At 40.8% G+C, this 12289-nt stretch overlaps 1 protein-coding gene across 4 annotated transcripts in view; it reads right to left on the bottom strand.

Moving 5' to 3' along the window:
• Positions 1–12289, bottom strand: part of DNAI1 (dynein axonemal intermediate chain 1) — a 131194-nt gene that overhangs the window by 99493 nt on the left and 19412 nt on the right. For all 4 annotated transcript variants that reach the window (XM_072359377.1, XM_072359375.1, XM_072359374.1 and 1 more), the window contains exons 6-9: positions 10770–10846; positions 9601–9759; positions 9062–9121; positions 7437–7571 (exon numbers count right to left, since the gene is read on the bottom strand). In XM_072359377.1, the coding sequence (XP_072215478.1) occupies positions 7437–7571; positions 9062–9121; positions 9601–9759; positions 10770–10846 (431 nt within the window). The remainder of the gene's footprint in view (positions 1–7436; positions 7572–9061; positions 9122–9600; positions 9760–10769; positions 10847–12289) is intronic.

The raw sequence follows: 12289 nt of genomic DNA, 5'->3' as shown, positions 1-12289 counted from the left end.
GTGTTTGTGTCTGATTTAGCTCAATGGCGAGGTGCTTGTCTATGAAAGCAGTTAGCCTTCATCTCCTTGACTTATCCAATCTGTTTTACGATGGGATGAGCTAAAAGCACACACATGATCCATCCCTCATCTCACTTCATAACAATTCATTAAATTCAGCAATACAGTCATGTTTGATAATGTATCAACAACACCTACAGAGCTTTCAGGTATCATGTCTTAAGTAAAAAATCACAGGATGTAGAAATCCTCCCCTTAATCACTGTTAATTCCAGCTCAATGCACACACAGATCCATGAGCTCATACAATATATATGATAGACATGCAAAGGCAGCTGGCTATCCAGCTATTGTGGAAAATGTTTTGATACTCTTTAAAATCTGACCCCCCTCACGAGGGAACCCACAAGTGGGCAAACCTGCATGTGGGAATGTATGCAGGAAGTGCTTCAGGTATAGCAAGGGAGACCTCTCGGGGAATGGCATTTTGCAAGGCCAACTGTGTACCTGTCTGACTGAGCCCTGTGCCCAACCACAACATTCTTATTCCATCTTCTTATTATACTCTGTTCCTAACTACATTTTTTTTCTATATTAGTATGTTCTCTATTCTGTGCATGTGTTTAAGTGAACAGAAGCAAAAATCAAGCTGGGCTAACCAAAAATAGGACAAAATCTTCATGCCAGCAATTGGAGGGACAGAGCTTGAAGTTCCCCAGACAGTTTGGGACTGCGAGGACAATGCCAGAACAGCATTACAAAAGGGTGTGAGAATGCCAAAGTATATGCAAAGTGTTTTGACAGCACTTTGCTCCAAGGACCTGAATCTCCCTCTAAATCCTGCTGCTGCCCCAAAGCCCCAGCAGGGTTTCAAAGCCTTTCATCTCCAAACCCCTGCCAGGAACCAATGACTGCCAGCACAGTATGATTTCCCCTACAGTCAAGACAGTAAAAAGAAACTTGTCATTCTTGGCACAGCCCAGAGTTTGCCCTAAGCAGAAAAATAAAAAATGAAGCAAGTTGCCAAAACTGCACCGCGCAGTCACAATCTGAACCAAGAATATGGCTGTGGATTATGTGTATCTCAATGCTCTGCTTCTTTTGAGGGCTCTGAACAGGCACAAGAGAGACAAGTTTTGTGACAAAGAGCATAAAACCCATACAAAAAGGTGACAGGATGAAGGAAAAAAAATCTATAATCTGCAACACTTTTTATGATTACATAGCTTGCATCTATCTTTGTTCATGTGTACGGTCTCCTCCCACCTCAAAAAAGATAAAGTAGAACTTGGAAGAGTTCACAGAAGGGCAGTAGAGGTGACTCATGATCCAGGATAGTTTCTGCTCCAGGAAAAATTGAGCAGGCTGGGACTTGCCAGCCTGGAGAAGAGTTGGCTTAGAAAGGCATGAGGCAAGTCTGTGAAGTCCACTGACACACTGGAACAGGTTGCCTGAGGAGGCTGTGGATGCCCCATCCCTGGAGGGATTCAAGGCCAGGCTGGATGTGGCTCTGGGCAGCCTGGTCTGGTGGTTGGTGACCCTGCACACAGCAGGGGGTTGAAACCAGATGGTCATTGTGGTCCTTTTCAACCCAGGCCATTCTATGACTCTATGACAGTCCTAAATAGTCTGAGAGGATGGACAGTGGTTGACTAATCATTGCATTTTCCAATATAAAACCAGGGCTGTTAAGAAAAATTAGTGGAAATCAACTTGGAAACAAAGAAAATGAGGTGATTCACAGCAGGATGACACCTGTGCAACTCCTTATCAAAGGGTGTAGAAAATGCAAAAGTCATCAACTCTGAGAAAAAAGCTGAAAGTAGTTGAATGCTGGAAGGATATTTGGGTCAGGGAAGGATATGATACGTACTTGCTGCATTCTTAGCCTTTCTTACACATTCACTTGCGGTTAGAGCCCCAGTCACATAATGTGACCGCTATTGTGTTCTTCAGCTTTTGCCCAAGTCAGTGGGAGAGAACTGCATAGAATTTACTGTCACATTCAGAACTTCAAAAAGCACAGGGATGTATATTTTTAAATTTTAACACAGTTTGATTTTCTGCAAAATATTCCTTAGGCACTACGACTTCATAAGTATTGACAGAAATTAGAGGGAGAGAAAGGGGATCCTTGAAACAACCCAAGTAGAAATCAATATTCTCAGTTGCTGAGGTTTCACTCTTTTGACTCTAAGTTGATGTTACTGCTTCTGTCACAGCAAGATGTCTTCCTCTGAAATACTCTGTAGAAAAAAAAATAGCAATTCACCTTGCTAACACTTCTCCGGCGATATTGGGATCATGTCTACAAAAATGGCATGGGCTGCCACCAGCATATTGCTCTAAGCGAGCTTAGCTGACAGAGGTTAAGTGCTGAAAAGGTTACAACTTGATTTAGAGAAAGAGAAGAGCAATAAACACTGAAAAAGTAATAGTTACTGGGTATAAGGAATGGATGCCCTGGAGTGCTGCTGGTTCATCGGGTGTGCTATCTATGCTGTCCTCTGTTCACTTACTAAGTAGGATAAATTCTTTTCTTTTTTAACATGCTTGTGCTGTGGGAAGGAGCTGGGAAAGAATGGCAGTGTTGTACCCATCAGCATTGTAGATTGTTTCTCTTACATACGCAATGAAAACTGCACTGCAAGCTTTCTGAATTTCCAACCTGAGAATCCATTCTGCACTGTAGAGCAGAAGACAAGGATTACTTTATTGTGTTCCCAAAGATGAATGCCAAGTCCTCAAACATCTATAAAATCTTTTTGTTGTTGTTGTCAGTGGGAAATAGGCTTTAAACTAAAACAAAAACAACAACAACAAAACTCCGTACAGGAACAATCTTCATTCCTGCCTGTTCGTCATTCATTGAAGGTTTTCTGCCATGGTGGAAACTGTCCACATGAATTCAAAGAGCTTTAAGTCAGCTTTTTTATTAGGTAGCTATGCTGTAAGCAGTGCAGTCATGAATAACCACATTTTTTGCGCTAAACTGTATCAGAGTAAGTTATTTTCTCACTCAATCCTTTGCTATTTCAGGTTTGATTTATACTGAATCTTACTGATTCCTCAGTGGAAATGATAGGCCTAATTTATCTTTTTTCAAGGATCTGTTTGAAACTCATTTTTTTCTTTGTAGGGCAACTCTGGTTTAGCAAGACAAATGCAATGAGAGCTCATCAGCTAATATGTTTGTTTTACTTGCTTCTGTGCGTAAATTACTTTTTGAACAGCAATAATGTTACTGGAATCATCTGTTAAGATAGTTAATGGGTTAATACTTTGAAAATAAATGTCACAGAATCACAGAATGAAGGGACCTCAAGGATCATGAATCTCCAACCCCCCTGCCACAGACAGGGTCACCAGCCTCCACATTTAATACTAGACCAGGCTGCCCAGGGCCCCATCCAACCTGGCCTTATGTACTTTCAGGGATGGGGCATCAACAGCCTCTCTGGGCAGCCTGTTCCAGCACCTCACCACTCTCATAGTAAAGATCTTCCCCATAACATCCAAACTAAATCTTCCCTCCTTCAACTTAAAACCATTTCCCCTTGTCCTGCTATTATCCACCCTTTCAAAGAGTTGACTCCCCTCCTGTTTGTAGGCTCCCTTTAGGTACTGAAAGGCTGCAATGAGGTCACCCCACAGCCTTCTCTTCTCCAGGCTGAACAAGTCCAGCCCCCTCAGTCTGCTTTGTAGGGGAGGTGCTCCAGCCCTCCGATCATCTTTGTGGCCTTCCTCTGGACCGTTTCCAGCAGCTCTGTCTTTCTTGTACTGGGGGCCAAACTTGGATGCAGTACTCCAGATGGGTCCTCACAAGGTCAGAGTAGAGAGGGACAGTCATCTCCCTCTCCCTGCTGGCCACATGTCCTGGGCTTGTACTATTCATTAGCACTAATTGTTTCATGTTTCCCTCTCAGCAGCTGACCAGTTGCAATATGTAACTCCACTTAACTGGAGCATGGAACAAAGCTTCTGCTGATCCATAAGTGTATAACCAAACTCCACTCTAAAATCACTGCAATAACAGCTCATATCTCTTACAACACATATGGCTGCTACAAGAATTCCAAGCTTTGAAAAAGAAAACATAGTGCAGGTACATTGCACAGCCAACAGCTCCATGCACTGCAAACAGCCACTGCAAATCCCAAACAGAGGCCCTCACATTGAATCCTGTCAAGCAGCTATTACTTTCTAGAATTATACTCTCTGTTCATTTTTATTACTTGCTTTTAATACTGACATACTGTAAACAGTAGATTGAAGTCAAGGATGTTGGTAACAACTCATCCTGTCCTTTGGCTGAACAGCAGCAGGCAAACACTAACAAGAAGGTTAATTGCATTTGGTTTTCCGCTGTTATAAAAATAACTGGTGATTGTCCGACAGCTTCCAAATTATAATTATGACCCTGTGATCTGGGCTATCTCACTGCACATATCTCAGGAAGAAGTAATTTTGTAGTAGGACAGATGTAATAGAAATGCTGTTCCTCTGCTATCCCTCACACAAGATTTTCTAGCAGTGTACCCTTCTTTTTATATCCACACCACAACTCACTGATAGATTCATGTTTCTCCCTTTCATTTCAAGCAGTAAGCCCTCACTTCATCTAAGACTTTTTCAGTGCTCCAAAATGCACATCCTACCAATTTTACTCCCAATTTTGTATTCTTCCTCTCTAAATTAACTCTACTGCCATGCACTGTTAAAGGTTAGACCAGCGGAATAATTTTTACTTCTCTTACACATCATCTGGCCTTGCTATTCTCCAATTGCATTGCTTCACTCTCCTCTTGACAGATCTGCTAGAAATCCTTATTGTCGGACATGTGGTTTTGTGTCTTGTCATCTCAAGGGTAAGAGGAGATAGCTTGCATCAACTCAACAGCGTTAGTTTCTTAATGTTGCATCTGTGTCAAACAAGGTAATTCCTATGCTCACATAACAACATAAGGAGGGTCATACTGGATCAGACCAAGGCTGTCTCTGGGCTGGGATCCTCTCTATAATCAGAGGCATAAGCAGATGGCTCAGGAACAGTAAGAACAGGACAAGCAGATACAACACTTCTGCTTAGCTCTCCCCACTTCAAGCTATTTTCAGGTTTCATTTAATTTCTCTTTGGTATTTAGCCTTCTCCATGTTCTATTTTGCTGCCTTTACTGAAAACTAAGGGAAAAAAGTTAAACATTATATTGCTGCTCTTGGATGCAGCATAGCATATCCTCTTCTCTCTAGATCCACTTGTATGACAGGCAGATTGAGACATTTCTGAAAGTCTATCAGACTCCAGTCAAACACTTTCTGTCTTTCATTCACTTGCATTCTTCTTTATACCATTCTTAGCCTTCATTCAGCTAGAATCCCGGTAATCTCAATTTCTTTATCTGCTGCCTGCCACTCTCCTCTGCTCTGTCACACCATTTGTTTTCTGTTTTTTCTCCTCATTCCCCAGTGTAATGCTGGCCTAACTCCACCTCTCCTCCTATAGCAGTGCCCTTCTGTCCAACTTTCAAAGCTCTTTCTCTTCTCTGCCTTTGGCCACATTCTTTTATGGATTGCTTTCTTACACAGTCAGTCACCTGTTCTTCTGACCTCTAACTCAGTACTAGTACTGTTTTCCCTTTATTTTATTCTGATGTTTCTAATTCCTCACCTGACTCTACTATAATCTCAAACCTAACTTACCAAGTCACATCACTAAGCCACATCCCTTAGAGCCACATCCACATCTTTAAAATACCTTCAGGATGGGGTCTCCACCTCTTCTTGAGTAACCTGCTCCAATGTTTCACCACCTTCTCCGTGAAGAAATTCTTCCTAGTGTCCAACACAAACCTCCGCTGATGTATCGTGTCACCTGTGTCCCATCACTTGTCACCTGAGAGAAAAGACCTGCACTCTTCTCACTATAACCTCCTTTCAGGGAGTTGTAGAGAACAATAAGGTCTCCCCTCAGCCTCCTCTCCTCCAGACTAAGCAGTTCAGTTCCCTCAGCTGCTCTTTGTGACACTTGTTTTCTAGTCCCCTCTACAGTTCTGTTGCTCTTCTCTGCACACACTTGAGCAACTCAACATCCTCCTTATCATGACAGTTCCAGAATGTGTATAGAGCTACTTGCAATCAGATTGTAATGCCTGGATGCTTTGGATTACTCCACATTATATGTTTCCAGTTAGTGACTGGAAAATTCATCAGCTTTTTCATACGCTTCAAACCACCCCACCAGTCTTGCAGTACACTTCAATGTCAAATACTGGCTCTGCTTAAAGAGGATTTCCATTACACTTCCTCATTGTATTCACTTCGTGGTTTCCCTGTAATCACCCTGGAAAGTGCTACCAGTGAAAGGCAAAGGATCAAGGGGAAGGATCATAAATGCATAGATTTCAGCTTCCCACTGTTCTCAGTTGAACATGCAGTAATTTTTTTGTTTGTTTGTTTTTGTTTTGTTTTGTTTTACAATATGGTTTAATTGGTAGAATTTTTATTTCACTTTAATGGTCAGCTTTAAGAACTCCACTCCTTAAGCCCATGACTGCATTGCTGACTTCGGGCTTAGTTCTCAACACTTGCTCGGGTGAAAGGTTTATTGGTTTTATAAAGTATTGTGGATATCAGTGGCACTATTCACAGGAGGTGAATGTCAGAACATGTTTCTTGTCTGTTTAAACTGCAAGACTTTTAAGGGCTGAGGACTACTCAGAAAGCTCAGCCAGCCAAATCCTCTACAGCCCAATCAGTGTATGGTATGGAAGTGCTCTATTCTATTTCAGGAGTCAGCTGACATTACAGAGGTGTATCCTAGTTACACTGATAGAGCTGCACATATAGGAGGGGCAAGCTATGAGCTGAACTCTGTGCTCCTATTTTACAAAATATATGTGTATACAACTATGAAATACTCACATTATAATCACATAGCATTATCATTAAAATAATAAAAAGTAGCAGAATTTATTCTAATACGTTGTTTTAGTAGCATTTTGAGGAAATCCTAAATTTCTTTGCCTTTAAGATTTGAAGACTTAAGGCATCCCACAGAAAAGTCTGTATAAATTCAAAGAGTGTTTCAACTTATTTCATTCCTTTATCCCTCATAAGCTAATAAATAATAAAAAAACAAAAACAAAAACAAGAAATAATCATGATAATGCTCTTGGAAATGTGCTTTGAAGTCAAGATTACAGTTTCACATTGTTTTGCATTCCTATAAAAAGTACAATAAATCAAAAATTGAAGAAATCCCTGTTTTGGAAATATGGTTCCTAGCAAAAAACATTAGTTGCATTTCTTAGGTTTGTTACATGCCAACTGACAGAACTTGCTGCAGTCAGTATGAGTTGGTACATTCTCCCTGGCTTGCATGATTGAAGTATTCTCTACCACTCTCAGCAAGCTTCTTCTAGAGCTGTGAAATATACCTGTGATTCCAGAGAAGTTAACTTTCTTCCCTTCTTCTTCTCCTCTTTCTTTCCTACTTGAGCTTTTGGTTTTTCTTTCTCTTTTGACTTTTCCATTTTCTGAAGCTCCTCCATGTAGGCATCATAGATCTTCCACTGAGAGACGGACAAGAGGCAGAATTTGTAAGGATCTGATTATGCTCCAGAAAAAAAAAAAATAACCCACACAATCCAAACAGGAACCTCGTCACCAGCATCAGCAAAAAGACAGTGGGCAAAACAGTGAAGGATCAAATCTACATATTCAAAGCTTGATGTGGCATGTCTTTACTTCTTGAGAATAAAGTATTATAGTACTGGTAATTTCCTTTCCCCAGCTCTCTCCTTGGTGCTTTGACTCTGTATCTTTTTTGTAGGATATTCTGTTTGGCTAATGTACAGTGTTTAATAGGAAACATGTATTAAACATCTGTTCTGTGACATTTCTCATGTGGTGTTGGAAAATTAAATTGTAGCTGCTTAACACGATTTAAATCTTGGACTCTATCTCTGAAGCATATGATGAAATGGAAACTGAGACCAGTTTAACATCTTCTGCTAAGCCACATGCCAGGAATGTCTTACTTGAGTAGATTCAAAAGTAATTTTTTCACTTGAGAATTATTCATTAGTATTGCAGTGCTAGCACTGTATCTGAAGCAGTTATATTACTTTCAGCAAAGAGAAATGGTAATCTGAATCTGACACATCATCTTAAGAGAAGGAGTATGACTCAGATACAAAGGAAACTAAAATGCTGGAATATAGAATGTGCATTGTGTCATAAATTTGCAGGTGGAAGTGAGAAGAAAAACGTTCCAAATATCAAGGGAAGGACAAAAAAAATGTGATGAAAAGAGCAAGAGAAGAAGCAGAACAGGGGACTTTGTGAGAAGAAATTATGAGCACAAGGAAGAACAAGAGGCAAAAGAGTTGGGGAAAAAAACAGCTTATGTTAAAATATTTTTGACAGGAAAATAAAAAGAAAAAAAATTCCTTTTAGCTTTCAAAAAATTTCATGCAAAATTTTTATATTCTTTGATTCTGAGGTCGCTTCATTGTCAAAAAAGTAAAAAAGAAAGGAAAGGAAGAAGGAGGGGAGGGGGTGGGAGGGAAGTGGAGAGAAAGGGGAAGGTAAGGGGAAGAATGTTGGACCACAGTTCTTCCTAAATGACCAGCTTACTGACCATGCACTGATGGAAAATGGCCAACAACAGAGTGCTCCTCATCCTAAAGACAGCCATGTCCCAGGAGGAGTCAGCGCCTCTAAGAAGTAGTTGCAGTTCCTGAAGAGTTCAGCTCAGCTCTTGCTGAGCCCAGAACCATTTTCACAGTGTGGTTTTCCATTTCTAAATATTTAAAGCCTTCTAAAACAAACCAGCCGGGAGTTGGTGGTGAATGATCAATCAAAACCAGCTAAACAAACACCTGACGTCAGAAATAAAGTTCACCCATAAAGGCAGAAAAGAGGACCATGTTTGTTTGCTCTCCAATTCAAAGCAGAACTCAAAGTCACAATACAGGAGTTCATTCCAGTGCAGGGAATGCGAAGACAACAATTTTCCTGTATATTTTCCAAAATGGTTAATGAAATCAAAAGGATATACCTGGTTAGCACTGGCTGAAAAGTTTTTACAAGGTGTAGGCTCCGATTGGGATGCTCTTTCCTAAATTAAAAAAAAAGAAAAAAGAAAGCATAAAAAGGTGTAATTTATACACTGAGATGCTGTGCAGTGACATAGCCCAGCTGTGGAAACTACCTTCTCATAGCAGCTACTGAGAATAATATTGATCTTGGATTGATTCAGTGTCCAATAATTTCCAGATCACTGCACAAACATTATTGGTTATATTGCAAATACAGATTTTCTTGTGGACCAAGAAGAGATGTAAGGATTTACAGTAGCACCAAATTTTTATAGGCTGTCCTAGAGTCCTTACGGCAAGAATTTTTTGGTCACCACTTTCCCTACCCCAAATGTGTTACCATTGTCAAATGTTGTTTTGCCATACTGAAAAACTGATGTGATTTTTGTTTTCCCCTGTTACTAGCATCTACACAGTATGACACAAACTGATGCTCCATTTGCCCACCCAAAGGAAAGGTTCCCTGTGTCACTGAAGGAAAATACAGCAGCAGTTGTACCCGCAAAGGGTTGTCAAGCGTCCTTGAAGATCTCTCAATAAAGTTGAACTGGTTTGCAAGCTTTTTCTCTTTTGCTTTTGGGGGAGGAGGCTCTTCTGCCTCTGCTGCTTCAGCTGCTTCTGCTGTCTCTGCCCCCTCTGCCTTTTCCTCTTCTGCAGCCTGCAAGAGAACCCCAGAAGGATCAGGTACTTCCTCCCTTCTTTTGAAGCACTTACCAGACTTCTGGAATTTTGCTGCCTAGGAGCAGCGGCTGTTATTGAAGATTTGGTGAGGGACAATAGTGAAAGAGGCAAATAAGTGAGTAAACTGTGGCTGAGAGGATTTGGGGGCAGGTTGGGTTACATCACAGAGCAAAAATTGTTTCAGCTAGACAGAAATGTTGGTACCTATTCAAATGGCAATAGGTTGGCAAAGGAAAAAAATTAAGATCAAAATATAAAAGATGATAATTAGGAGATTTCTAACTATCAGAGCAAGGAAATTCTGTACAAGTATCCAAATGGAGAAAGAGAAGAACAGGAAATGAAGTTACTTTAAAACAGATCCTGGTATGAATAGGATAATATAGCATGAGTGCCTTTGATAAAACAAATTGGACCTGAGGATCAGAAGACTGTACTAGAGTCCCATGAATTTATGTTTTCAGTGCTTTTGTAGACAGTCAACTCTATCTAAAACTAGTAAGAAACTGATTACAGGGCATGACACTGTGTTGGTAAGAACAAACTGTTCATAGCATACTCCTTTCCTGATCAGCCAACTGTTTCTAAGTCAGCCACACCTCAGTTAAGCTAGTTGTGCTTGCTGCTTTAATCTTTCCACATTTTATTTTTAACCAACTTCCCTTTCATGGATAAACAGATTTCACATACTGTTCAGAAATATTCCAAGTCCCAGCAAATTACAATCCATCGTGACATAGTATCTGGATGAAGACAGAGCTAGTATGTAGGGACCTGCCATCCCCTGTACACCTCCAAACCAAGGAAAGGTAGGAGGACCCCAGCTATTCAGGAGAAAGTGCAGGATCTCAGCAACAGCTGAGGCAGCTCAGGCCCAAAAGAATAGATTACAGAAGCATCTCAGTGAGCTCATTTTATAATAAAGAGGGTTTCCAATCTAATATTAAAAATAAAAAGGATAACTCTTAGCTGACTACGGAGAATTACCTGAGTATCTTCTGTGCTTTTTTCATCTTTAGTCTCTGCCTCTTCAGATACCACTGCAGAAGTCTCAGGAGCGTTTTCTGATGACAGAAAAGATAAGTGAATGAATCTAGGATAATAGGATACAATATATGATATTCTGCAGACTGTTCTATCTTCTGCAGTATTAATACACAAATACATCCTTTGCTAATGCTTTCTCATTAGACAACAGAGTAACCAATTCCCAGTTTGCAGGGTGATTGCTCAAAGACATAGAAAGAAGCATTACTAGATCAGACTGCAATAATTCTCACTGAAATGTAATAAAAAATCTGATTTTCACTCAAAAATTCTGAGATGAATTCTGATCTGAGTAACTGTTTCTGGAGTATCCTTTCAGCTCTGGACCTTTCTGCACTCTAAAAATGTCTGCTGCTACATACAACTATGAGCAATGCTCTGAAGGTACAAAAGAGCTACAGTGTGATTTGTTCTTATTTATACAGATAAAAATAAATGTACTAGCTGCCTGCTGGGTTAAACCACAGCACCATATTAAGACAATGATGGATATCTACATTCCAGTCACAGCCTTGAGTGTGTAGCGATGCTAGCTAGCATCGAGCTGATTTAAACTGGTTCATTTGCACACAATGAAAAGCATTGCCAACACCAACAATCCGTGCTTTTGTGGCAATGACAATTCTATTTAGCATTTTGTCATACTTCGAATCATCGTACATATTTTGTTAAGTGTGAAAGAAAAGAGGCACTACCCCTCCAAGGCCACTGGTAACAACTGTTCTCAGGAACAGTGATATCGTTGTGTTACCACCTTGACAGGACATTCTTTGTGACACAGCTTCTTTCTCAAACAGCCAAAACATGAGAAAAATCACTGAACACTTCTTCCCTGAGGAAAATCCTAACCTAGAAATGTTTCCTGACAACACAGCTTCTTAGTGTCTGATTAAAGCATGTTACCCGACAGGTAACATAAGTATTGCAATACTAGAGCCACAGAATGGTTTGCATTGGAGGGGATCTTTAGGACCATCTGGTTCCAGGCCTCTGCTATAGGCAGGGACTCATCTCACTAGACCAGGCTGCTCACACCCCATCTAGCCAGGCTTTGAATGCTTTCAGGGAAGAGGCATCCACGACCTCTCTGCGCAGCCTGTTCCAGTGTCTCACCACCCTCACAGTACAGAATTTCTTCCTAAATCTACTTTCTTTCTGTTTAAATGCATTTCCTCTCATTCTCTTACTATATACCTCTGTAAAAATCCCTCCCCAGCCTTCCTGTTGGCCTCCTTCAGGTACTGGAAGGTCGCTATAAGGTGTTCCCAGAGCCTTCTCTGCTCCAGGCTTAAGAATCCCAGCTCTCTCAGCCCATCCCCACAGGGGAGGTGTTCCAGTCCTCTGGTCATCATTGTGGCCCTCCTCTAGACCCACTCCAACAGTTCCATATCCTTCTTGTGTTTGGGGTCCCAGAACTAGATGCAGTAATCCAGGTTGGGTTTCATGAGAGCAGAGCAGAG

This window comes from Excalfactoria chinensis, chromosome Z (assembly GCF_039878825.1).
Source record: "Excalfactoria chinensis isolate bCotChi1 chromosome Z, bCotChi1.hap2, whole genome shotgun sequence".
In the NCBI taxonomy this organism is placed as follows: Eukaryota; Metazoa; Chordata; class Aves; order Galliformes; family Phasianidae; genus Excalfactoria; species Excalfactoria chinensis.
The sequence above is the reverse complement of the archived record's forward strand: the minus strand, read 5'-3'. Positions and strand labels throughout refer to the sequence as shown.